The sequence below is a fragment of the Mobula birostris genome, chromosome 3 (genome assembly GCF_030028105.1).
Source record: "Mobula birostris isolate sMobBir1 chromosome 3, sMobBir1.hap1, whole genome shotgun sequence".
NCBI lineage: Eukaryota > Metazoa > Chordata > Chondrichthyes > Myliobatiformes > Myliobatidae > Mobula > Mobula birostris.
This window is the reverse complement of record NC_092372.1, coordinates 207693001-207720628: the sequence shown is the minus strand read 5'-3', so window position 1 is coordinate 207720628 and position 27628 is coordinate 207693001. Positions and strand designations below refer to the sequence as shown.

General features: G+C 42.3%; 1 protein-coding gene across 2 annotated transcripts in view; it reads right to left on the bottom strand.

Moving 5' to 3' along the window:
- Window positions 1-2412: 2412 nt before the first annotated feature.
- ptprn2 (protein tyrosine phosphatase receptor type N2) overlaps window positions 2413-27628 on the bottom strand; it is a 1029064-nt gene continuing 1003848 nt past the window's right edge. For both annotated transcript variants that reach the window (XM_072254029.1, XM_072254030.1), the window contains exons 22-23: window positions 11697-11770; window positions 2413-6072 (exon numbers count right to left, since the gene is read on the bottom strand). In XM_072254029.1, coding sequence (XP_072110130.1) covers window positions 6001-6072; window positions 11697-11770 — 146 coding nt within the window. In that variant the 3' untranslated portion in view covers window positions 2413-6000. The remainder of the gene's footprint in view (window positions 6073-11696; window positions 11771-27628) is intronic.

Here is a 27628-nt window from a genome sequence, read left to right as displayed (position 1 = left end):
AAGAGTTTTAGTTCTTTAGGAAATATAGGGGTGTGGGGCTGACACAAGAAAGAGGGACTGATGTGAAGGATCAGCCAGGATCTCATTGACAGGCACAGCAGAGGAGGTATGGCCTGCTCCTGCTCCTACTCCTAATCTCCCCAAATTCACACTATCTGTTCTGAATAATGTACCCAATTTAATCTCGGGCATGGTGGGATGAGGACACAGCAACGGTCTCCCAGCTAGTGAGGGAAAACCTCTATCCTGACTGCCATCCAGTAAGGTCCCTGCTGGAAGGGGGAAAAAAATCACCCCGGATTCCTCCCCCTGATGGCTACCTAGCAACAACTGCAGGAGCCCAACAGGACACATCATGGAGGGCAGGAATGGGCCAGCCAGGAAGCTTCATGATTGAACGAGCTGCCAGCTCGCTGTCAGGGATCATACATTCATAATGACCACCGCGAAGCAGCACTGAATCTCCCTGATACCTGTGGCGCTTTAACCCAACAAAGAGTTGGATCTTTTAGTAAATAAAGAGGGAGAAAAAAAAGATGACAGAGAAAAATTGCTGAGCAAAGTAATTAGAAAGGCACAAAGCTGCGGTAGGAGTTGCTGACGTCTTCCCATTCAATGTCCAGTATTCACACAGCTCAGGAAAGAGCAGCAGCTTGCTATTATAGACACAAAGCCCCCTTTTGATGACAATAAGCCCCCTGCCTTTGACCTGGCTGTCACTCGGTGAATGTGCTATCCTTTTAGCTGGCTGCAGTAAACCCCCAACTTCTTACATCCATACAAATTTCTTCCAAGGTTTCTTCAGAAATTAATTGCCACAACCTGATTGTGGATTCAATACGTAATTTTATACAATTTGGCACAGCAAGATTTGTAAGGGTTGGAAAAAAAAGTTGAAGTAAATCAAGAAAAATATTTGAAATTAATAATAATTAGCAGTTTCATGGTAACGTATGAAGAAGGGCAGAGAAGAACCATTTGTTGTTTGAATATTTTCCTTCAGCATTAATGGCTTCTAACAGCTGCTTTGAATCTCTCTGGTATCATAGTATAATTACAGTATAGAAGGAGGCTGTTCAGCCCATCAATATAGGAAGAGCTATATATTCAGTTTAGATCCTCTATTCGCTAATCCCTATCCACATTCCTACCCAATTGCCTTTTCAAAGCCTTTCCACTCCTATAAGGAATAGGGTAATATACTATATTAGACAGAATAAATGCAAGCTGGCTTTTTTCCACTGAGACTGTGTGAGACTATAACTAGAGGTCGCGGGTTAAGGGTGAAAGGTGAAATGCTTGAGGGGACCTTCCCCACTCAGAGGGTGGTGAGATTGCAGAACGAGCTGCCAGAGGGAATGGTGGATGTGGGTTCGATTTCAATATTAAAGAGAACTTCAGATAAGTACATAGATGGAGGGGCGGAAGTAATTGGGACTAAGCAGAATAATAGTACGACATGGACTGCATGGGCAGAAGGGCTTATCTCTGTGCTGTAATGGTCTATGACTCTATGAATGAATAAACAGTCTCAACCACAAACCCTCATTTCTGCCTTACAAAATTGACCTTCATTTCTATTTTGTCAAAGTCTATCTCTCAACTTGTATTATTTGCCTCGTAACTTATTAAATGTCATTGTCATTTCCTTGTCTTCCTTTGTTTACTGCTAATTTTCAAAGCTTTTCTAGTCATTGCTTGGGTTCAGCTAATTAATTCCCTTCAAAGTTCTAACAACCTCTGTTAGATTACTACTAAGTTTTTTTTCCAGTGAGAATAAACTTCCATCTATAACTGTGGCTTTCTGAGCCCTGCTATAATCTTCTGAGAGGATGAATCCTCTTGGAACCAATACTATCCTTACCAACCAGCTTTTGGCTTTGCAACAAGCACTAGAATACTCTCAACTGTCTTTGGTCTAGTTTTCTCCCCTTACAAACTGCTTAATCCTTCACAAAATCTCTTAAATCTTACCAAAGATGTAGTCACCTATTTAATCTAGTGCCAAATTTCATTTGATTTTACTTTATTTAATGTTACAGGATATTAAGGAAAGCTATTAAATGCAAGATGCTGTTGTGGGCAGTAGTTCTATTTGGAATTGTATAAAATGCCTCTAGACAACACAAATCCATAACACCCTCAATGGGATTATTATATACAGTATTTGGAAAACCGCCAGCAGATTAGTTAAGCATTATCTGCCTTTCTAATCCTTGCCTATTATCAACTGCGTTTTTCTATGTGTTTATCAACAGCATTCTTTGATATACTGATAATTTTCCCATCAGTGATGTCAAAATGGCCACCGATGGCTTAAATAAGAATCTTCTCCTGCAATAGAAGTTGAAGGCGTTCAAGTCTCTGTTACAGTTTACACCACTCCACAAACAATACTTTATTCACATTTTTTTTTAAAGAGATAGAACAAAATATTTTGTATATTTTATTGTTATCTGTACAGATAAATAACTATAAATTAACAGGGAGTAAGTGAAGAGAGAGTTTCAGAATGACCCTGTATTAATAGGTAGATTCAGGTATCACACAGTTGTTCCGGGGAGATAGTGGTTTCCCTGAACTGGCCAGTAGGTTATAGTGTGGAAACACTGCAAACTCTCAAACTGTCCCTTCAGGATGCTAAAAAGTGATGAAAATCCAATCTGATGTTCTAAATTGTGTAAACTTGAGGACATATATGAGCTTACTGCTAAAGCTTTTACAGATCTCATGTTAAAAGAAGTAATTGAATTAGTTTTAACAAGAAAATCATATCACAGATTTAACATGAACACAAGAGACTCCGTTGATGCTGGAAATCTTGAGCAACACACAAAAATTGCTGGAGGAATTCAGCAAACCGAAAATGCTGAATTCCTCCGGCATTTTGTGCATGTTGCTCGAAGATTTTACACCATTGTTTGGTTCAGTTAGGCATTAGTGTTAAAATTTTTTGGGTTCAAAATTATTTTTGGATGATTACATGAAACAGGTACTATCAGAACAGTTACCCCACTATAATAGTTGGTCCCATTGGAACGGAGCTTGGCAATATGCATCATGAGTGAACTATCTGATAAAAATATCCAAGGTGATCAGGAAAAAAAGAATTACTGCTGATTTTCCTTCCCAATGTGACTGGCCTGGGTGGGATCTTTGTTGGCATGGACCAGCTGGCCTGAAGGGGCTGTTTCCATGTTGTATAAATGTATGTATCAAATTCTTCCATCCCAAATCATAACCACATTGAAAATTTTCAGCAAGGTCTGGTCATGATACATTACTAGTTTTTGGCAAAATAAGAAGTTGATTTTTTAAAGCTTGGTCAACAAAAGCATGAGAAAACTTAAGGGTACTGACAGTAACCCAGCTACATCAGTGGCTAATTATCAATAAATAATTGTCATCACAAAGTCTATCACTACCAAACAAATTAAATTAGTTCTAATTTATGAAATAAAGCAGATCATTTATTAGATAAAAGGAACAATCAATAAGAAGTGAGCATTAGACTATTTAACACAAAAAAAAACCCACAAGCAAGTCTGAAAGGAATGCTGTTTTCATAGGCTAAAACAAATAAAATAGATTTGTAAGTATATGCAATCAGTCTTATATAAGTAGGACTATTTACAGACAAAGACTATATATTCTGTGTCAACATCAAATTTGCAACAGACTGTAGTAGTTGTCAGAATTGAATAAAATCAAACACTTAAGGATTTCTAACCATATGCCCACATTGAAACTCAATCTGAAGTGGGAAACCCTTCAGATCAATGGGATGAGGCTGTGTCATCTTGAATGGGACAGGACAGAACCTGGGACTTAAGCATGTATGTATTTGGGTTGAATGCACTTTACTTTTGTTTGCTTAGGCACTAAGCGCCAGCTGTCCCTGTACACTGCAGAAAAATAAAGGCCCGTCATGGTGTGTCAACAATAAACAGACTTGTACAAGAGTCCAACAACAGCTGGTAATCAGGTGTTCCCACCGCAGGACTGATATAAATCAGATGCAAAGAGACCGCTCACTCTGCTTAATCTCAACTAGAGCGCCTAGACTCCAACCTCAGAACTGCACTTTCAGTATTTCACCAGTGAGATATTCAACGTGTGTGAACGAAGGTCAGGAAGTGGCAAGGGAAGGACAAGCATAAGCCCCAGACTCTCTCTATACATTATGTGTACGTGAATATTTACTCTTCAACAACTAAAATGCCGGGTGACTTTCCAAAACTCTGCAGATTCCATAGACTGCACCTCAATACACTGGATCTTAGTTGTTCCAAGTATTTGTACTAATATCATGCCTTTGCAATCAGGATTAGGCTACTGACCATTAGGATTAGGAGGACATTGACTTTAAGATGCTTACATTCATGAGAAGCAAAGAACTTATACCCCATGATGGATTCAAATTCACAATCTGTATCAGGAACATTGAAACTAATGTATTTATTAATAAAGATAAGATCCACATAAAAGAGATTTACCTTACTTATTGCAACCATTGAAGACTATTAGTTGAGCAATGACAAGAAGGATCCCAGGGGCTCCTGTGACATTAAGCTCAGACAAGCACACTCACTTCTTCACTGTGTCTACCAGGGCCAGTTTGAAAGAAACCGAAGTTCTCCCACAGATTTAATCGCTGTTCTTACTCCTCTGGCTGTGTTCATTTGTTTGTGAAATGTCAGGGATTTATTCTAGGTTCCAAAAGTACCATTATTATGTTGTCCTCTCCACTCCGCAGTTAACTCAGAAGTAAAGAAGATAAACTGCTCAAGCTCTGTTTGGGGTTGGATAAGAGGATGAATCACCAGGCTCATGCAGTGCACATATCCTAACCTTATTTATCATCCTAAGCTGAAATCGGCAATTACATTCTCCCAATTAACTTCTAGGCAGGATTTTGAACATGATTTTTCTGACAACAGAGGAATCAAACTCTCAAAACCATGGCACCTTTAACTGCTTGTCTTTAACTAATTAGAGATACAAAATCATATCTGAATTATTATTTGCTTAAGTAACGGTGGTCTGCCTGAAGAAATCAGGCAGAGAAAAGTTCGAGAGCAACAGAAGTGTTCGAACATAATGGATACAAACTGAAAGGTGGTAATGGAACCACTGCAAAGTTCATCAGTAATCCCAGGTATGGAGTATCTTGAAAGCTGACAGGACTGAAGCCAGGAGGTGGTTCAGTGGTCAGATTCATACTGGCAGGGCCGTTTGTTAAGGTGCACCTCTACGGAAGAGGGAAAATCTAACTGCAACTAATTGCAAGAATCTCCTTAAATTATCCAACTGCATGGGCAACTTTCTGCTAAACAGTATCCTTTCAAAGCATATTCAAAAGATCTTCCACTCTGTACTGAAGCTGCCTTGAAGTAATTCCCAGTGGTCTAATATCAAACCCCATGATAGATAGTCATAAATAGGTACCTAGCAGTGCACCTTACTGTACAGGTACACAGTTATATTCCTACTCTGTAGGGTTGTGCCTTATGGCACAAGTGGTGAGATTGCCTACAAGTGGAATCACATGATCATTATGAAATACCAATAGGATTCATCAACTGTATTCAAATACTGTGGAATTAATACTGAGAAGCCTTGCCATACTTTTGTCTAATACTGAAATTAATAAAAGTTAAAAAAAATTCTTTTGGAAAATACTTAGACTTTGCAATGGTAACTGATTAAAATCTGTGTGGTCCTCAATCTTTTTGAGGATTTTGTATCCAGTTCTGTCCAGTCCCAAAAAAGCATATATACAAAGACTTATAATCTAACCTTTAATTCTTTCTACTTTGAAACCATTCAGAGTTTATGTTTTGAGCTAAGAATTGCATCAAATACAGATGTTGAAGGGACACACTTTCTAAAGCTGTTAAAGTAAAAGTTACACAGCTAAGATCAGAGCACGTTTCTACAATGTTCATGTAGACCGGCAAGATTAAGGTGTTGGAACTAGGTGGAATCTCTGGTGGTCTCTCACTGTGGAAGTGCCTTCAAGATTGCATTCACCTCCTCAGCCACAGCTGTCAATGCAAACTCAAACTGCTCCTGCAGAAAAATAACCCAACATGGTTAGAATAGATTGCTATCTTATTTATGCGCAATAAGAGTTAACCTTTGGGAAACCATTTCCCTTATTCATTCCATGTTACAGACATACAGCATTCATTACCCATCTCTGAACAGCTTGCTAGGCCATTTCAGGGGCACAAGAGCCAAATACAATTACTTTCATATATAGGCCAGGCCAGTTATGATACAACAGAATTCTTTAAAGGAAATGAGCAACTCAGATGTATTTTTATCATAATCAAATGGTTTCAGAGTTTTTACAATTCCAAATTTTATTTTTGTAGATTGAATTTAAATCCCCCAAGTGCCATGGTGGGATTCCAACTCGTGTTTCTGCATTACCAGTCCAATACTGCATTCTAAACATTTTGACACCTGTCTGTTTTTCTACTAAAACCTTATTAAAGTTCCATAGAGACTGATACTGTTGATATTTGCTATCCTTCCAATTTTTGTACCTCCTCTTCCCCATCTTGTTGGAGGACAAGCTGTCATTACAGTGGCTGAAATCTGCATCAGCTCTATAATGCACAGCAGTTATTTGCTCAGGCCACTCAGACTATGAGACAGCCACACGGATAATAGAGGAACCTGAAACCTGAAATTTCTGCCACCAAGGAGGACAAAGGCAGCAGGTGTACGGGAACACGGCCAACCATGTGCATCACATCCAGGTCACATACTGTCCTGACCTGGAAACATTGCACTGGTCCTTCCATACCCTTGGGTCTAAATCCTGGAACTCCTCAACCTCCAGCCCTGGGAGAGTACCTTTGCCAGAAGGGCTGCTGCAATTGAAGTTGGCAGCTCACCTCTACCCCTGCCTCCTGAAGGGCAATTAAAGAAGTTAACATATAGAATATAAAATGTAGAACATTAAAGCACAATGCAGGAGCCCATGGTGTTGTGCTGACCTTTTAACCTACACTGAGATCACTTTAGCCCTTCCCTCCTACCAAGTCCTTCAATCTTCTATCATCCATGAACCTGTCTAAGAGTTTCTTAAATGCCCCTAACGTATCTGTCTCTACCACCACAGGCTGTCCGATGCACCCACCACTCTGTGTAAAAAATTGCCTCTGACATCCTTCCTATACTTTCCTCCAATCACCTTCAAATTATGGCCCCTCATATAGGCTATTTTCACTTTGGGAAAAAGTCTCTGGCTATCTACTTGATCTACACCTCTTATCAGCTTGCACACTGTCAACTCTCATGCTCTTTTGCTCCAAACAAAAAAGCCCCAGCTTGCTCAACCTATTTTCCTAAGACATGCTCTCTAGACCCAAGCAACATCCTGGTAAATCATCCCTGAATCTTCTCTAAAGCTTCTATATCCTTCCTATAATGAGGTGACCAGAACTAAGAACAATTTATAGAGCTACAACATTACTTCATAACTCTTGAACGAATGAAGGCCAACACACCATATGCCCTTGTAATGACTCTATCAAATGCTGGCATTCTGAAGAAAAAGAATGAAAAATAACTGGACCTGGCTACACATGTGTGACTACGAGCAGTGATAGACCTTTGCATATGATCCAGGTCTCACTACAATGATACCACTGCAGACTGTGGGAATCAGGGCTGATTGTTCTCCCGACTCAAATTCACCCCAACCAGTTGTAGTAATAGACCCCAACTAGACCTGTTCTGAAATTCAAAATCCTCTGAATGTGATGAGGTTTTTAAACACAGGTCTCTTTCTTTCTGTCAGATTTCTGCTCTCTGGACGACAGCAGGGGAGGAGGTAGGAATGAGGGAAATGGTGGGCAGGGACGGGTGAGAGTGAGTGGGAGGGGTTCTTGTTGGTCACTGGGGATTGTGTAATGGTGATCATGGGTCGGAGGGATTTTAGAGGTGGCCCAGAGTACTGGGAGGGAAGGAGCTCCTGAGAAATGGAGGGGGAAGGTTTCATGAAAGGCAGCGGCAGTCGAGTGGCAGGTGTTGACTGATGTGAGTTGAGAGCAGATATTTTGTGGTGTGCTGGTTTATCTGGTAACACACAAAGTGTTGTTGGAAGTCAGTGGGTCAGGCAGCATCTATGGAGGCAAGCAGGCCATTGATGTTTTGGGCCAAGACCCCTCACCTGGACTGGATGAAGTAGAACACAGCACGCAGAGCGTGGTACCAGCCCTTTAGCCCATGATGTTGTGCTGCCTCGTAGTCCAGATGAAGGGTCTTGATCTGAAGTAATGACTACGATTTCCCTCCATCGATGCTGCCTGACCTACTGAGTTCCTCCCGCATGGAGCGTGCTGCTCCAGATCCCAGTAGCTGCAGTCTCTTGTGCCTCTGGCTTATTGGATAACAGGCCTATCTTTCCTGGCCTGCAAAACCACTTACTTTGCTTTCTCATCAGCATAAGAGACATAGATCCATTCAATCACGTGGGACTACAGCACAGAAACAGACTACTCAGCCCATCTAGTTCATGCCGACCTGTTTTTTTGCTACTAGAACCCAGACCACAACCCTCCATTAGCCCGTCATCCATGTGCCTATCCAAACTTCTCTTAAATGTGGCAATTGAATCCACATCCACCACCTCTGCTGGCAGCACATCCCACACTCTCACCACCATCTGTAGAAGTTCCTCCTCAGGTTCTACTTAAATATTTCACCTTTCACCTTAAGCTTATGACCCCTAGTTCTCATCTCACTCAAGTTCAGGAGAAAAAGCCTGCTTGCATTTACCCTATCTACGAGGGGTGATTGATAAGGTCGTGGCCTAAGGTAGAAGGAGTCAATTTTAGAAAACCTAGCACATTTACGTTTCAACATAGTCCCCTCCTACATTTACACACTTAGTCCAGCGGTCATGGAGCATACGAATCTTGGACCTCCAGGAAGTGTCCACATTGATAAGTTCGTGGCCTAAGGTAGAAGGAGATGAGTTATACAGCTCTCGTTACATGCACATGCAGTTCAACTTTTTGAGTGATTATGCAGAAAGTTTGAAGTTAATAACTCGTCAGGGGTGATTGATAAGTTCGTGGCCCAAGATAGAAGGAGATGAGTTATTAACTTCAAACTTTCTGCATAATCTGAGTGATTATAAAGAGTTGACCTGCATGTCCATGTAACAAGAGCTGTATAACTCATGTCCTTCTACCTTAGGCCACGAACTTATCAATCATCCATCTGTGGACACTTTCTGGAGGTCCGTATGCTCCACGACTGCTGGACTAAGTGTGTAAATGTAGGAGGGGACTATGTTGAAAAATAAATGTGCTAGGTTTTCTAAAATTGACTCCTTCTACCATAGGCCACGAACTTATCAATCACCCCTCGTATCCCCCTCACAGTTTTGTATGCCTGTATGACATTTCCTATGCCTCACTTGTTACCATAGGCCCGTTAGTGTTCCCAAGCTCTGAGTAACCCTGCCAATATGAGCTTAGGTAATGTGACTTCCAACAAAGGATTGTCGTGGTATTTAAGAGAATCCCGTGAGGGGATTAGTCATTTGTTTCTCCCACCTGGTGGGTGGTAGAAGCCGATATTTTAAAAGGGAAGATTATTTTCTCCTTAAAAGCAAAATGAACTTCAGACCTTTGGGAAAAGTGCAGGGGTTGGCCTAATTGGATAGTTCATTTGGAGAATTGGTGCAGGAATAATGGAACAAGTGGCTGTGTGGTTTATTTCAGACACTGGGAGGAAGTCAGTTTTCAGAGAGACATCTTCCAACAGAGACTCCAACCTTGAGATATTGACCTGCCCTCCCTCCTCTCAGCTGTCCATGGATCCACTGGGTATTTCAAGTGCATCTGATTACCATTTCTTCTCGTAGAAGAAGATGATGTTCTAATCATTTGACTTGTTCAAGTATTATAAAATAGCATATTACTATTAAGTGTGAAGAAGCTTTTTCTTAAGTAAAATCCATTTTGACAGAACTAATTCAGTCATTGGCAATAAGTGGGATGGCTAGTAAACGATGCTGGTATCATCTCTCACCTTCTAGTGTGCTACAGGACTTAATATAATTGACATTTCAAACCTGACTTTCTCTCCACAGATTTAAATGAATTCTGGGCCCTTTTAGTCTTTATTTGTATTCAGTGATGTGAGTGCATGGTTTGTTTAAATCGATCAAAAAACAAACCCAGAACTCTCCGGAGAGAACCTCCTGCTGGCCTGTAATTAGATATTTATCATTCACCATGCGTCTGAATAAATAAATTAGAGTGTGTGAGAAGGCATGTTGTTGCCTAGCAGCAGTTGGAGCCAGTTTCCGTGGTGATTAGGATTCTTCCACTTCGGTCCATGACTGAGAGCAGAAACTTGATTCGGTCCTTTAGGACACCTGAGGGCACTTGGGTAAGCTTAAAATGAAGGCCCCAGTCTCAGTTAAAACTGCAAGCACTGAGCAAATGGTTTCATTCTCAGAATAAATAAAAGACTGGGATTTTTTATCTCTCTCTCTCTCCCCACCCTGCCTGCCAGCCCCATCACCCCCTCCTTTTGTTTTCTTTCTAATATGCCTTGAGTTGCTGCATGATTTCCATCTTCATTCAGGGGCAGAAGCTATTTAACATCTTGAGCCATTCACTTTCTGGTTTGTGACCTGAGCACCTTTCCCTTAATATCTTCAGTCAAGAAATAAAATATAAGATCATAAAGCATTGGAACAGAATTAGGCCATTCGGCCCATTGAGTCTGCTCTGCCATTTCATCATGGCTGATTTATTATCCCTCTCAATCCCATTCTCTTGCTTTCTCCATGTACTATTTGATGTCCTTACTAGTTAAGAACCTATCAATCTTCACTTTAAATATAACTGTCAAATTTAAAATTGACACCGGGCCTTTCATCATTTTCCTCAAGAGGACCACTAACTTGTCATAGGCTTTGGAAGCTTGCATGCTTCAAAGACCCCAAGAGGTATGTTGGCTGGAGTCAGAGCCTTGTGCTTTGCGTTTTGGTAGGGTCTCCCATGCCAAACAGGTCAGAGGGTAGAGGCCAGAGTAAGAGTGGTCCACTAGTCCTCCAAGTTCGAGGATTCAGGCTAACAACCCTGAATGGTCAAAAAAAAAATTGCTACGGAAATAGCAATGAAGAATCCTTCTGCCTCTGTGTGCGATAGTATTCCTGAGTCTTAGCATTAAGAAATATAAATCCACCTCTTTCTTGAATGTATCTAAAGACTAGGCCTCAACTACCCTCTGTGCTAGGGACTTGCATGGAAAGCAGTAGTAAAAACCAAGAGGAAGCGACTGGCATGATGAGGGAAGCCCTGAGCCAAGAACAAGCACACAATAGAGAAAATGGCCAAGGACAGACAGAGATCGAGGACCTTCATTGCTGCCCTTAGGGCCAGTGGTGTAAACAGGTAGTAAGTATCATCATTTGTGGTTTGCAGGAGAAAGTTCCAAATTTCTGACTTGCTCTATGTGTGGAAGTGTTTTCCCATTTTCCTATTTTCATTTAGGTAGGCCCCATATGGATATGGAGGTCTGAAACTCCTTCATCATCCTCTACCTTAACAAGTTCAGTGATATCATCTTCTAAGTTCAAGGCAGTAAAGGTTTACAGTGTAGTCTCTTTTCAAGACTGAATGCTTGAGGAGAATCTAAATTTCACCTTAACCTACCTTTGTCTGAACCATCATTGGTCTCTGGTCTCTCAGGTGTTCCAGCGTTGCTGCTATATCAATCTCCTTGGCTCCTATAAATAAGCCAAAAATTGAGTGTTCCATCATTTCTATAGAGCACATGTAAAGATTAGCTTTATTTGTCACATACACATCAATGCATACAGTGAAATATGTCATTTGCATCAAATCAAATCAGCAAGGATAGTGCTGGGCAGCTACAAAATATCACCACGCTTCTGGCTCCATTATAACATGCCCACAACGCTCTAACCCTAACTATACATCTTTTTCTTCTTCTGACTTTTAATGGCGGTTGGCAGTCCAACTTAAAAGTACATTACCACCACCAACTGGACTGGAGTGGGTTGTAGAGAGTTGGGAAATAAAACCCTTACTAGTTCTTTATCAAATGAAAATTATCACACAAAGCCCTATAGATTGTAAATAATGAAATACAATATTACAAATTGAAGTCTCCTGCATAACTTAGTAAAGTTTTTAAATGAAAACTCTCAACCCCAGAGATAGTAGTGCAGCCTGCGTTTGCTTTCTTTCGACCTTATACATTTAACATTGTACAAGAATGTGTTCAACTATTTCATAATGATGACAAAACCTATACACCCCAGAGTGATGTCTTCCAACAAGACATAAGGAATAATTAAGTGTAGCATGCCCATTTCTAAGTCCAGTCAATATAATCCCTTCTCTTCCTGTTTTACCTCTTTCTCCTATCAATCCAACAGTTTTATGTGTTCTGTGAAAGTGCCCTTGTGCTCATTATCTCACAAGACTTGTCATAATCCCTTAATTCTTAGCCTCAACAACTCCTTAGCTTCTGATTTTTTAAGTGGAAGGTCTATATCCACAGATGAACTTTAAACAGCTTTTGTGGCCAAACAATCAACCCACTCATTACCCTCAACACCTCTATGTGCAGGGACCCATAAGAACAGGACATGTAAGCCAATACTTTGAATATGAAATAAAGTTTGAAAAGTTTCCAGCAGAAAATCTGACCTACTGCTAGAATGACCCATTTTAAGACCAGTCAAAACCAAAAAAGAATCTGGACAAATTACAACTTTGCAAGGACAAATTTCCCAAATATATACGTGTGTGTGTGTGCCCATGTGTGTGTGCCTGTGTGTGTGTGTGTGTGTGTGTGTGTGTGTGTGCACATCTAAGACTCTTGCACAGTACTGTATATATATTTCTAATTGCAATTTACAGCTTTTTAAATGTAATCCAGTGTACTGCGGTCACAAAACAACAAGTTTCACGACATATGCCAGTGATATTAAATCTGATTCTGATTCTGACTCTGATGTCTCCATGATCTCTAGACCAGGGGTTCCCAACCTTTTTAATGCCATGAGCCCCTACCATTAACTGAGGGATCTGTGGACCCCAGCTTGGTTGGGAACCCCTGTATCTGGACCAGGTGTTCCCAATCCTTTGGTTAATGGTAAGGTTCAATAATGTGAAAAACAGTTGGGAACCCCTGTTCTAGACAGACCAGATGGCTGAACCGGGGACTGCAGCTTCTATACGTTTGAGGCGTGGCATTTCGCATCAAGATCAGGAGAAATTTCTTCACCTGAAGAGTTATAATCTCATGGAACTCTAGCACAGAGGGTAGCTGAGGCCTAGTCATTAGATACTCATCAGAAAGAGGAGGGAGGGAACATCGACTCAAACCATGAGAGGCCTGAGTCGAGCATTTTCATGCCTTACAAGGCGCAGATTGGAAGTCTATGTGGGGCGCCACTCCTTGCACAGACTAGAGCAATGTGTGATTAAGTGCCTTGCTCAAGGGCACAAACACTCTGCCACAGCTGAGGCTTGAACTAGCGACCTTGAGATAACTAGACGAACACCTTAACCACTTGGCCACGTTCCCAACACCTCTTCAAAAAGAAGTGAATGTATTTCTAAATGCTAATGGGATGAAGGGGTATGTGGAGAAGTGGGGACAAAAGAACCAACCCAAAGGACCACAGAGACTATTCTCCTCCCTTTATGCACGTTTCCTCTCTGGAAAGGACACTGACTGACACAGAGGTGTCAAGAAAACAACTTCTTCCTCAATGTCGCAAGAACAAAGGAGCTGGTTGTGGACTACAGGAGAAATGGAGACAGACTAGCCCCTATTGACATCAATGGATCTGGGGTTGAGAGGGTGACCAGCTTTAAGTTTCTCAGCGTAAACATCACTGAGGATCTCGTGTGGTCTGTACGTACTGGCTGTGTGGTGAAAAAGACACAACAGCGCCTCTTTCACTTCAGATGGTTGGAGAAGTTTGGTATGGGCCCCCAAATCTTAAGAACTTTCAACAGGGGCACAATTGAGAGCATCCTGACTGGCTGCATCAGAGCCTGGTATGGGAACTGTACTCCCCTCAATCAGAGGACCCTGCAGAGAGTGGTGCAGATAACCCAGCACATCTGTAGATGTGGACTTTGCACTATTCAGGACATTTTACAAAGACAGGTGTTTAAAAAAGGCCAGAAGGATAATTGAGAACCTGTATCACCCCAACCAGCTGCTACCATCCAGGAAACGGTACCGCAGCATAAAAGCCAGTACCAATAGGCTCTGGTAGAGCTTCTTCCACCAGACCATCAGACTGATTAATTCATGCTGACACAACTGTATTTCTATGTTATATTATTGTACACACTATTTATTACAAATTACTATAAATTGCACATTGCACATTTAGTGGAGACGTAACATAAAGATTCTTACTCTTCATGTATATGAAAGACGTAAGTAAAAAGTCAATCCAATTCAATTCATAACTGCCATGTTTACTGCAAAGTTTGCTTTCAAGAATAAACTCTGATCAAAAGTTCTCTCTAATCAAATAGTGATGCTAGTTTGAAGTGCACAGAACTAGAAGTAATAACTGTTTGTTAATAGTGGTATTGATGGCTTGAAGTGGTAAATTTGCACAATAATCTTATTGAGGTGATGGGATTGGTTTGGAGTGGTAAATTGTACAGCGATTTTATTGTGGTGATGGGAATGGTTTGGAGTGGTAAGTTTGTACAGCGATTTTATTGAGGTGATGGGAATGGTTTGGAATGGTAAATTGTACAGTGATTTTATTGTAGTGATGGGAATGGTTTGGAGTGGTAAATTGTACAGTGATTTTATTGTGGTGATGGGAATGGTTTGGAGTGGTAAATTGTACAGTGATTTTATTGTGGTGATGGGAATGGTTTGGAGTGGTAAATTGTACAGTGATTTTATTGTGGTGATGGGAATGGTTTGGAGTGGTAAATTGTACAGTGATTTTATTGTGGTGATGGGAATGGTTTGGAGTGGTAAATTGTACAGTGATTTTATTGAGGTGATGGGAATGGTTTGGAGTGGTAAATTGTACAGTGATTTTATTGTGGTGATGGGAATGGTTTGGAGTGGTAAATTGTACAGTGATTTTATTGTGGTGATGGGAATGGTTTGGAGTGGTAAATTGTACAGTGATTTTATTGTGGTGATGGGAATGGTTTGGAGTGGTAAATTGTACAGTGATTTTATTGTGGTGATGGGAATGGTTTGGAGTGGTAAATTGTACAGTGATTTTATTGTGGTGATGGGAATGGTTTGGAGTGGTAAATTGTACAGTGATTTTATTGTGGTGATGGGAATGGTTTGGAGTGGTAAATTGTACAGTGATTTTATTGTGGTGATGGGAATGGTTTGGAGTGGTAAATTGTACAGTGATTTTATTGTGGTGATGGGAATGGTTTGGAGTGGTAAATTGTACAGTCATTTTATTGTAGTGATGGGAATGGTTTGGAGTGGTAAATTGTACAGCGATTTTATTGTGGTGATGGGAATGGTTTGGAGTGGTAAGTTTAATGTTATTGTATGTACATTTCTTTCCCTGTTTACTATGTATTGGTACCACTGGCCTGAGAGTACTGAGTAAGCGGGAGGAAAGTATACAGTAAATATCGGGAGCCTTAGGAGCGTTGATGTGTAGAGGGATCTTAGGGTGTAAGTCCACAGCTCTCTGAAAGTGGCTACACAAGTAGATAGGGTGCTAAAAGAAGTATATGGAGTATCTCTCTTCATCAGTCAAGGGCACTGAATTTAAGAATTGGGAAGTCATGTTTCAGTTTATAAAACTTTTCATTCAGCCACATTTAGAGTATTGTATGCATTTCTGGTTGCTGGCTTTCAGGAAGGATGTGAAAGATTTGGAGAGATGGTAGTTCACCAGGACATTGCCTGGATTAGAGAGTGTTAGCTCTAACACAAAGTTTGACAAACTTGGATTGATACCTCTGGGGTGTCGGAGGCTGAAGGACGAGCTGATTGAAGTGCATAAAATTATGAGACATACAGACAATAAATAGTCACACACACAAAATGCTGGAGGAACTCAGCAAACCAGGCAGCATCTATGGAGGGGAATAAACAGCTGATATTTCAGACTGAGATTCTTCATAGATGCTGCCTGATTTGCTAATTTCCTCCAGCACTTTGTGGGTTTTGTTCTAGATTTCCATCATCTGTCAAATGTCTTGTGTTGAGGATAGATGGTTGGAGTATTTATCCTACAGTGGATGTGTCAAATACTAAAGGCATCCGTTAGTCTTGCGAGACCATGGATCTGCGCCTGGAAAGTCTTCACTTTCCATGGCACAGGCCTGGGCAAGGTTGTATGGAAGACCGGCAGTTGCCCATGCTGCAAGTCTCCCCTCTCCACGAGGAAGACTTCAAGGGAAGGGCATGGGCCAAGACAGTTTGGCACCAGTGTCGTCGCAAAGCACTGTGTGGTTAAGTGCCTTGCTCAAGGACGCAACACGCTACCTTGGCTGGGGCTTGAACTCACGACCTTCGGGTCGCTAGTTGAATGCCTTAACCACTTGGCCACGTGCACACTGTCAAGTACTAGACAGCATAGTTTTAAGGTCAGAGGGGGAAAGGTTAAAAAGGATTTATAAGTTTTTGTTTACCCAGAGAATGGTAGGTGTTTTAACCTGCTGCCAGGGGAGATGGTGGAAGCAGATATGATTGTAACATTTAGACCATGAGACCATAAGATATAGGAGCAGAATTAGGCCACTTGGCCCATCGGGTCTGCTCCGCCATTTCATCATGGCTGATCCAATTTTATTCTCAACTTCAATCTCCTGCCTTCTCCCCGTATCTCTTCATGACCTGACCAATAAAGAATCTATCAACCTCTGCCTTAAATATACATAAAGACTTGGCCTCCGCAGCTAATTTAAGAGGCATTTGAACAGGCACATGAACAGGCAGGGAATGGAGGGATATGGACCTTATGCAATTGAATTAGGTTAGTTAGATTGGCATGGTTGGCACAAACTTTGTAGGCCAAGTGGCCTGTTCTTATTTTGTACTGCTCTGTGTTCTATATTGGATGGAGGAACTCACCTCATTGAGCAGCGTCTGTGGAGGGAAAAGAAATGTGGATGCTTCAGGTTGAAAGTCTGCATCAGGTCTACTGGGTACTTCTATGGACCATGGGGAAGTAGTATGTTCATGTTATGCAACAGTGCTTTGCAAGGAGAAGGTTTACCATTTATGCAATTTATGAGCCTATGCGTCTGTGGGATCAGGGCCAAGAGGTGAACCGTGGACACCCGAGGAACCAATGCTCACGTCGACTGATAACCAGGGATACGGCCAGCGGAGATCACTCAGCAATCTGGTTGGCCAGGAGCCAGCGGAGAGCGTGAGCCAACCTATCAGAACGCCAAGTCGGACAAACACAAACGCGAGCACTCAGCGGAGAGAATGTTCGGTTGTGCAATGATGATGTCACCTCGACTGGTGATGAAACGTTTGCGACTCGACCTCCAGGCTTGGTGAACAACCCTAGAAACAAGGTTTACAATGGCCAAACTATATAGGAGCCACAACAAACAGACACTAGTGTTGAGTCCTTATTATCAGACCATAAGACATAGAAGCAGAATTGGGCCATTTGTCCCAGTGGGACTGCTCTGCAGTTCTATCAGGGCTGATTTATTATCCCTCTCAATCCTATTCTCCTTCCTTCCACCCATAACCTTTGATCTCTCCACTTTAAATATACCCAATGACTTGGCCTCCACAGCCAACTGTGGCAATGAATTCCACAAATTCATCACTCTGTGGCGAAAGGAATATCTCCACATCTCTGTTATAATGGGTCGTCCTTCTCTTCTGAAGTGTTGTGTTCTGGTCCTAGACTCCCCTACTATAGGACGCAACCTATCTACATTCACCCTATCTGGGCCATATACTTGATAGGTTTCAATGAGATCTCCCTTCATCTTCTAAGTTCCAGCAAGTCTAGGCCCAGAGACATGTTATAGTGGATGCATTAGTGATAATTTTTCAAAACTCGTTAGATTCTGGACTAGTTCCTGAGGATTGGAGGGTGGCTAATGTAACCCAACTTTTTAAAAAAGGAGGGAGAGAGAAACCGGGGAATTATAGACCGGTTAGCCTAACGTCGGTGGTGGGGAAACTGCTGGAGTCAGTTATCAAAGATGTGATAACAGCACATTTGGAAAGCGGTGAAATCATCGGACAAAGTCAGCATGGATTTGTGAACGGAAAATCATGTCTGACGAATCTCATAGAATTTTTTGAGGATGTAACTAGTAGAGTGGACAGGGGAGAACCAGTGGATGTGGTATATTTGGATTTTCAAAAGGCTTTTGACAAGGTCCCACACAGGAGATTAGTGTGCAAACTTAAAGCACACGGTATTGGAGTTAAGGTATTGATGTGGATGGAGAATTGGTTAGCAGACAGGAAGCAAAGAGTGGGAATAAACGGGACCTTTTCAGAATGGCAGGCAGTGACTAGTGGGGTACCGCAAGGCTCAGTGCTGGGACCCCAGTTGTTTACAATATATATTAATGACTTGGATGAGGGAATTAAATGCAGCATCTCCAAGTTTGTGGATGACACGAAGCTGGGTGGCAGTGTTAGCTATGAGGAGGATGCTAAGAGGATGCAGAGTGACTTGGATAGGTTGGGTGAGTGGGCAAATTCATGGCAGATGCAATTTAATGTGGATAAATGTGAAGTTATCCACTTTGGTGGCAAAAATAGGAAAACAGATTATTATCTGAATGGTGGCCAATTAGGAAAAGGGGACGTGCAACGAGACCTGGGTGTCATTATACACCAGTCATTGAAAGTGTGCATGCAGGTACAGCAGGCGGTGAAAAAGGCAAATGGTATGCTGGCATTTATAGCGAGAGGATTCGAGTACAGGAGCAGGGAGGTACTACTGCAGTTGTACAAGGCCTTGGTGAGACCGCACCTGGAGTATTGTGTGCAGTTTTGGTCCCCTAATCTGAGGAAAGACATCCTTGCCATAGAGGGAGTACAAAGAAGGTTCACCAGATTGATTCCTGGGATGGCAGGACTTTCATATGAAGAAAGACTGGACGAACTGGGCTTGTACTCGTTGGAATTTAGAAGATTGAGGGGGGATCTGATTGAAACGTATAAAATCCTAAAGGGATTGGACAGGCTAGATGCAGGAAGATTTTTCCCGATGTTGGGGAAGTCCAGAACAAGGGGTCACAGTTTGAGGATAAAGGGGAAGCCTTTTAGAACCGAGATTAGGAAAAACTCCTTCACACAGAGAGTGGTGAATCTGTGGAATTCTCTGCCACAGGAAACAGTTGAGGCCAGTTCATTGGCTATATTTAAGAGGGAGTTAGATATGGCCCTTGTGGCTATGGGGATCAGAGGGTATGGAGGGAAGGCTGGGGCGGGGTTCTGAGTTGGATGATCAGCCATGATCATAATAAATGGCGGTGCAGGCTCGAAAGGCCGAATGGCCTAATCCTGCACCTATTTTCTATGTTTCTATGTTTCTATGTTATATAGCTGAGGTTCTTTAAGTCAGACAGGACGTTGAGTATTGTGAACAGTCTGGGCCCCTTATCTAAGGAAGGAAGTGCTGGTATTAGAGAGGATCCAAAGGAGGTTCACAAGAGTGATCCTGGGAATGAACAGGTTAGCATAGGAAGAATGTTTGATGGCTCAGGTGTGTACTCACTAGAGTTTGGAAGACTGTGGGAGGGGTAAATCTCATTGAAACCTACAGAAGACTGAAAGGCCTAGATAGAGTGGCTGTGGAGAGAATGTGTCCTACTATGGGGAGTCCATTGCAGGCGCAGTCTCAGAGAGCAAAAGAAGAGGGCGTACAACAAAGCAAAAATTAGTGGAAAGATAGAGGATTGGGAGGTTTTTAAAAACCTACAGAGAGCAACTAAAAAATTCATTACAAAGGAAGAGATGAAACATGAAAGCAAGCTAGCAAATAATATCAAAGTGGATAGTAAAAGTTTTTTCAGGTACCTCAAAAATAAAAGAGAAATGAGAGTGGATATAGGACCGCTAGAAAATGAGACAGGAGAAATAATAATGGGGGACAAGGAGATAGCTGATGAATTAAATGAGTATTTTGCATCAGTCTTCACTGTGGAAGACACTAGCAGTGTGCCTGATGTTGTAGTGCGTGAAGGAAGAGAAGTGGGTGCAGTTACTGTTACAAGAGAGAAGATGCTCAAAAAGCTGAAAGACCTAAATAGTCATAGTCATATTTTATTGATCCCGGGGGAAACTGGTTTTCGTCCATAAGTCACCTGGACCAGATGAACTGCACCCTAGGGTTCTGAAAGAGGTTGTGTTAGAGATTGTGGTGGCATTAGAAATGATTTTTCAAAAATTATTGGACTCTGGCATGGTGGCAGAGGTCTGGAAAACTGAAAATGTCACTCCACTCTTTAAGAAAGGAGGAGGGTAGCAGAAAGGAAATTATGGACCAGTTAGCCTGACCTCAGTGGTTGGGAAGATGTTAGAGTCAATTCTTAAGGATAAGGTGATGGAATACTCGGTGACCCAGGACAAGGTAGTACAAAGTCAGTACGGTTTCCTTCAGGGAAATTCCTGCCTGACGAACCTGTTGGAATTCTTTGAGGAGATTACAAGTAGGATAGATAAAGGGATGCAGTGGACATTGTATATTTGGGCTTTCAGAAGGCCTTTGACAAGGTACCACACATGAGGCTGCTTACCAAGTTAAGAGCCCATGGTATTACAGGAAAGTTACTAACATGGTTAGAGCATTGGCTGATTGTTAGGAGGCAGTGAGTGGGAATAAAAGGATCCTTTTGTGGTTGGCTGCCAGTAACTAGTGGTGTTCCACGGGAGTTGGTGTTGGGACCGCTTCTTTTTATGCTGTATATAAATGATTTCGATGATGGAATAAATGGCTTTGTTGCCAAGTTTGCAGATGATATGAAGATTGGTGGAGGGAGAGGTAGTGTTGAGGAAACAGGTAGGATGCAGAAGGGTTTAGACTGATTAGGAGAATGGGCAAGAAAGTGGCAAATGAAATACGATGTTGGAAAATGCATGGTCATGCACTTTGGTAGTAGAAATAAACGTGCAGACTATTTTCTAATATTTTCTAAATGGGGAGAAAATCCGAAAACCTGAGATGCAGAAGGACTTGGGAGTCCTTGTGCAGGACATCCTTAACGTGCAGATTGAGTCAGTGGTGAGGAAGGCAAATGTCATGTTAGCATTCATTTCAAGAGGTCTAGAATGCAAGAGCAAGGATGTGATGCTGAGGCTTTATAAGGCACTGGTGAGGCCTCACCTTGAGTATTTTGAACAGTTTTGGGCTCCTCATCTTAGAAAAGATGTGCTGGCATTGGACAGGGTCCAAAGGAGGTTCACAAGGATGATTCTAGGAATGAAAGGGTTATCATATGAGGAACGTTTGATGGCTCTGGGTCTGTACTTGCTGGAATTCAGAAGGATGGGGGGCGGGTCTCATTGAAACGTTTCGAATGTTGAAAGGCCCAGATAGAGTGGATGTGGAAAGAATGTTTCCCATGGTGGGGGAGTCTAGGACAAGAGGGCACAGTCTCAGGATAGAGGGTCCCACTTTCAAAAGAGAGATGAGGAGAAATTTCTTTAGCCAAAGGGTGGTGAATTTTCGGAATTTGTTGCAACATGCAGTTGTGGAGGCCAGGTCGTTGGGTGTATTTAAGGCAGAGATTGATAGGCTCTTGATTGGACATGGCATCAAAGGTTACGGGCAGAAAGCCGGGAACTGGGGTTGAGGAGGAGAAGAAAAAAGGATCAGCCATGATTGAATAACAGAGCAGACTCAATGGGCCAGATGGCCTAATTCTGCTCCTATGTCATGGTTATGGTTATGGTTTGGGAATGGAAGGATGTCCCTTTCAAAAAGAGATGAGGAGGAATTTTTTTTAGCCAAATTGTGGTGAATCTGTGGAATTCGTTGCCACCAAAGGCTGTGGAGGCTAAGTCATTGGGTACGTTTAAAGGAGAGGTTAATATGTTTTTGATTAGTAAGGACATCAAATGTTATGGGGAGAAGGTATATCAGCCACGATGAAGTGGCAGAGCAGACACGATGGGCCTAATTCTGCTCCTATGTCTAATGGTCTTATATGGACCATTATCATTGCTCTGTAAACTGTGGCTCATCTATTTAAACAAAATCAGTAGTTCAACACCTTTACATTGACAGTGATCAATTAATAATCATCAGTGTTACAGTAATCACATACGGAAAGCCTCCTTCTCACCTTTCCATTTTAATTGTGGCCAAAATCACTTATTAATGAAAGCCAGAATGGGAATAACTCACTGAACATTTACCTAATTACTGATAATAAATCTAGCAACCTCCTCTTCTGTCATTTTTTTAATATAGAAGTACCCACATTTCTCATAAATATTCATTAAAAATACACTTCCTGCTCTGGCAGTATGCGCTCTGCAGGATGTGCAAATTCCTAGTTTTGTGCGGTTAATTGCCCTTCTGTTGTTCCTCCTCAGTTTAAAGTGGCTCGAACTTACAGTGACAGTAAAGAGGGTGTTAAGATTCCAAACCACACTCTGAAAGAGATTCAGCCACATGACTTGAATAGATGCAAATGCATTAGTGGCTTCAGGGTCATTATGTAAAGACAAAAGAGTACAAGTGACACCGAGTGAGTATTGAACAAATTACATCCTTGTTTGTCAGTGCTAGGATTGCTTCAGATACTCCAGAGCCGGGTTAGTACCAGAGCAGTAACAAACATTCTGCTGGGAGGAACTCAGGGGGTTGAGTAACATCTGCAGGTGGGTCAGACAGGAGGGAATTGTCAATTTTTTGAGTTGAAGCCTTGCAAGAGGATTCGTGCTGGGATTTCACCCAAAATGTCAATAATTCCTCCCCCCTCTCCCTTCACAGGTGCTGCTCGACCCGCTGAGTTCCTGCAGCAGGTCGCTTGATGCTCCAGATTCCGGCTTCCGCAGTCTCCTGTGTCTCCCTCATGACGGCGGAGGTCACAATCAGGGTAGCGTAGTGGTTTGCACAACGCTTAACAGCGTGACAGGTTTATGATCACGGTCTGATTCTCGCCGCTGTCTTTAAAGGAGTTTGTCTGTTCTCCGCATGACTGCATGGGTTTCCTCCGGGTGCTCTGGTTTCCTCCAATATTTCCTCCATATGGATGATCAGCCATGATCACAGTGAATGGCGGTGCTGGCTCAAAGGGCCAAATAGCCTACTCCTGCATCTATTGTCTATTGTCTATTCCAGAGAAGTATAAGTTAGGGTTAGTAAATTTTGGGCAAGGTATGTTAGTGCTGGAAGCATCACAACACTTAACAGCAAAATCCTCGCTGATTTGATTCGAAACTGTGTATTTTGATGCACATGTGACAAATAAAGCTAAAATGAGAGAAAGTCAACATGATTTGAGAGGAACATGTATATTTCAAAAACAAAGAATAAGAACAAATGAAAAATTCATTGTATTTCAGTCAGAGGGGTGAATCTATGGAACAGTTGTAGTGAGAATTTAAAAACATGCACCACACTTAACAAGTTTAAAAAATTTTTTAAAAATAATTTGATGAACAAATATAAAATACATGATTTAAAATGAATGTGAGTAATGTAAATAAGTGATACTTGGAATTGGATCTTGTGTTAAAAGATTATGAAATTTTTTGTTTTGATGTGATGATTGACACCAAATATGTGTTTTGTATAAGTAAGAGGGGTAGGCGTAATAGGCTGTAGCTTCGGCCTACACCCTTTCAGTCTGTTTTAAAGAACATCTAATTTTTTTGTTGTAATTTTGTCCTAAGAAATCATTGTTATGAAATCATCGTTGAAAATGATGTTTTTGTTATGTTTCATTCATTCATTTATCCATTCATTCATAATTTTTAACAAAATCTCTAAAAACCACTGCTGGGGCAGTCAGCAACCTATCTGATGCATTGTACAGATGAGGTCTGGAAGCATGAACTCCAGGGCCCTGCCTGCATAGACACATCCCCATCACCATCATTCATCAGAAGACAGTAGGAAAACAAAGCTCCTTCTGGGGAGAGGAGACAGGCAGTTCAGTTTTTGCTACTCATAGCCAGAAGCTGGATAGTGACGCAGCCACAAAGAAGGTAGGTCAGCGGCTACACCTCACTCGAGGTCTGAGGAGACTTGGTATGACAACAAAGGCTCCAACAAATTTTTCAGAGCTGTGCGATGGAGAGCATCGCGACCGGTAGCGTCACTGGCTGGTACGGAGGCTCCAGTGCACAGGACCGAAAGAGGCTGCGGTGTGTCGCAGGTTCAGCCAGATCCATCACGGGCACGGGCCTCCCCAACATCAGGGACAACTTCAAGTGTCAGTGCCTCAGGAAAGCAGCATCCATCAGTAAGGATCCTCATCATCTGGGACACTCCCTACCTTTAGGCAGGAGGTACAGTAGCCTCACTCAACGTTTTAGGAACAGCTTCTTCCCCCGCCACCCCCCCCGCACCTTCAGATTTTTGAAAGGTCCATGAACCCATGAAGACTACGACCTCACAATTACACTTATATATTATTTATTTATTTATAGCAACACACAGTAATATTTCTTATCTTGCACTATATGTCTGCAATGAAACGACAAATTTCATGACAAACACTGTATCGGTGATAATAAACTTGATTTGGATTCCAAAATTTGAAGTGTCCGGAATGGCCTTGGAAGAGGTTTATCAGGTTGTTGCCTGGATCGGAGTGTGTTAGCTATAAGGCGAGGTTGAACAAACTTGGATTGTTTTCACAAGATCGTCAGTGGCCAAGGGAAAACTTAGAAGTTTATAAAATTATGAGGCATGGATAGTCGGAGTCATTTTCTTGAGGTGGAGAGGTCAAGTTGTAGAGGGCATAGTTCTGAGGTGAGTGGGAAAGAGTTTAAAAGAGATTGATGAGGCAATTGTCTTTTCATCCAGAAGTGTCTGGAACGTGCTGCCAGTGAGATGGAGGAGAAGACACACTGAAAACCTGTACAAAGAAGACGGTTTGTACCTGAAATGGAGGGGAACCAACACCCTCGATGAGAAGTTTGCTAGTGCTACTCGGGAAGGTTTGAAATAGAATGGCGTTTGTCAGCATTTGGCCCATAAGCTCTTAAGCCTTTCCTATCCACGTACCTGGCCAACTGTCTTTTAAATGTTATCACTCTATCCGCTTCAACTGCTTGCTTTGGCAGTTCATTCCACATACACACCAATGCTTGTGTAAAAATCTCCTCTGGCTCAGACCCTTCACACCTACATCCACAACATTTTTCACTCCCTCGATCTTCTCAGTAACTTTCAATTCCCTGGTCCTGACCACCTCATCTTCACCTTGGATATTCAGTCCCTAAACACTTGTATCCTCCATCAGGAAGGCCTCAAAACCCTTTGCTCCTTTCTTGACAAAAGAACCAATGAACCACGCTCCCCCCCCCCCCCCCCCCCGCCACCACAACCACCTTCCTCCATCTGGCAGAACTGGTCCTCACCCTGAACAATTTTTCCTTGGGCTCCTCCCACTTTCTCCAAACCCAAGGGGTATCCATGAGCACTCACGTGGATCCAAGCTATGACTGCCTCTTCGTTGGATACGTAGAGCAGACTCATCCTCATCTTAAGAAATGAAAAGTTTGACTATTTTCTAAATGGAGAGAAAATACAAAAAAAACTGAGGTGCAAAGGGACTTGGGAATCCTTGTGCAGGGTTCCCTAAAGCTTAATTTGCAGGTTGAGTCTGCGGTGAGGAAGGCAAGTGCAATGTTAGCATTCATTTCAAGAGAACTAGAATATAAAAGCAAGCTTGTAATGTTGAGACTTTATACAGTACTGGTGAGGCCTCACTTGGAGAATTATGAACAGGATTGGGCCCCTTGTCTTAGAAAGGATGTGCTGAAACTGGAGAGGGTTCAAAGGAGATTCACGAAAATGATTCCAGGATTGAATGGCTTGTCAAATGAAGAGTGTTTGGTGGCTCTAGGCCTGTATTTACTTGAATTCAGAACAATGAGGGGTGACCTCATTGAAACCATGGAGTGGGTGTGGAGAGGATGTTTCCTGTGGTGGGACAGTCTAAGACCGGAGGACAAAGCCTCAGAATAGAGGGGCATCATTTTAGAATGGAGATGAGGAGGAATTTCTTTAGCCAGAGAGTGGTAATTCTGTGGAATTCTTTGCCACAGACAGAGACTGAAGACCGCAGCACCAGCAGTGAGGACCAAGAAGGTTTGGACAAGGGAAGCACAGGAGTGCCTACAGGACTGCTTTGAATTGGTGCACTGGACTGTATTCAGGGATTCATCTTTGAACCTGGATGAGTATGCTGCAGTTGTTACTGACTTCATTAAAACCTGTGTGGATGAGTGTGTGTCCACAAAGACTTACTGTCCATTCCCAAACCAAAAGCCGTGGATGAACCAGGAGGTACATCGTCAGCTAAAGGCTAGATCTGTGGTATTCAAGTCTGGCAACCCAGGCCTGCACCAGAAAACCAGGTATGATTTGCGAAGGGCTGTTTCAAGGGCGAAGAGACAATTTCGAATGAGATTGGAGGCGACATCAGATGCACGGCAACTCTGGCAGGGTCTGCAAGACATTACTTCCCACAAAGCGAAACCCAATAGCATGAATGGCAGCAATGCTTCACTACCATATGAACTCAACACCTTCTATGGACACTTTGAAAGGGAGAACACAACTACAGCTGTGAAGATCCCTGCTGCACCTGATGACCCTGTGATCTCCATCTCAGAGGTCGATGTTAGACTGTCTTTAAAGAGAGTGAACCCTCGCAAGGCGGAGGGTCCAGATGGAGTACCTGGTAAGGCTCTGAAAACCTGTGCCAACCAACTAGCGGGAGTATTCAAGGACATTTTCAACCTCTCACTGCTACGGGCAGAAGTTCTCACTTGCTTCAAAAGGCAACAATTATACCAGTGCCTAAGAAGAATAATGTGGGCTGCCTTTATGGCTATCGCCCAGTAGCACTCACATCAACAGTGATGAAATACTTTGAGAGGTTGGTTAATACTGGTCTGAACTCCTGCCTCAGCAAGAACCTGGACCCATTGCAATTTGCCTATCGTCACAATAGGTCAACGGCAGATGCAATCTCAATGGCTCTCCACACGGCTTTAGACCACCTGGACAACAAAAATATCTATGTCAGGATGCTGTTCATCGACTATAGCTCAGCACTTAATACCATCATTGCCACAATCCTGATTGAGAAGTTGCAGAACCTGGGCCTCTGTACCTCCCTCTGCAATTGGATCCTTGAATTCCTAATTGGAAGACCACAGTCTGTATGGATTGGTGATAACATATCCTCTTCGCTGACGATCAACACTGGTGCACCTCAGGGGTGTGTGCTTAACCCACTGCTCTACTCTCAATATACACATGACTGTGTGGCTAGGCATAGTTCAAATACCATCTATAAATTTGCTGACGATACAACCATTGTGGTAGAATCTTGGGTGGTGACGAGAGGGTGTACAGGAGTGAGATATGCCAACTAGTGGAGTGGTGCCGCAGTAATAACCTGGC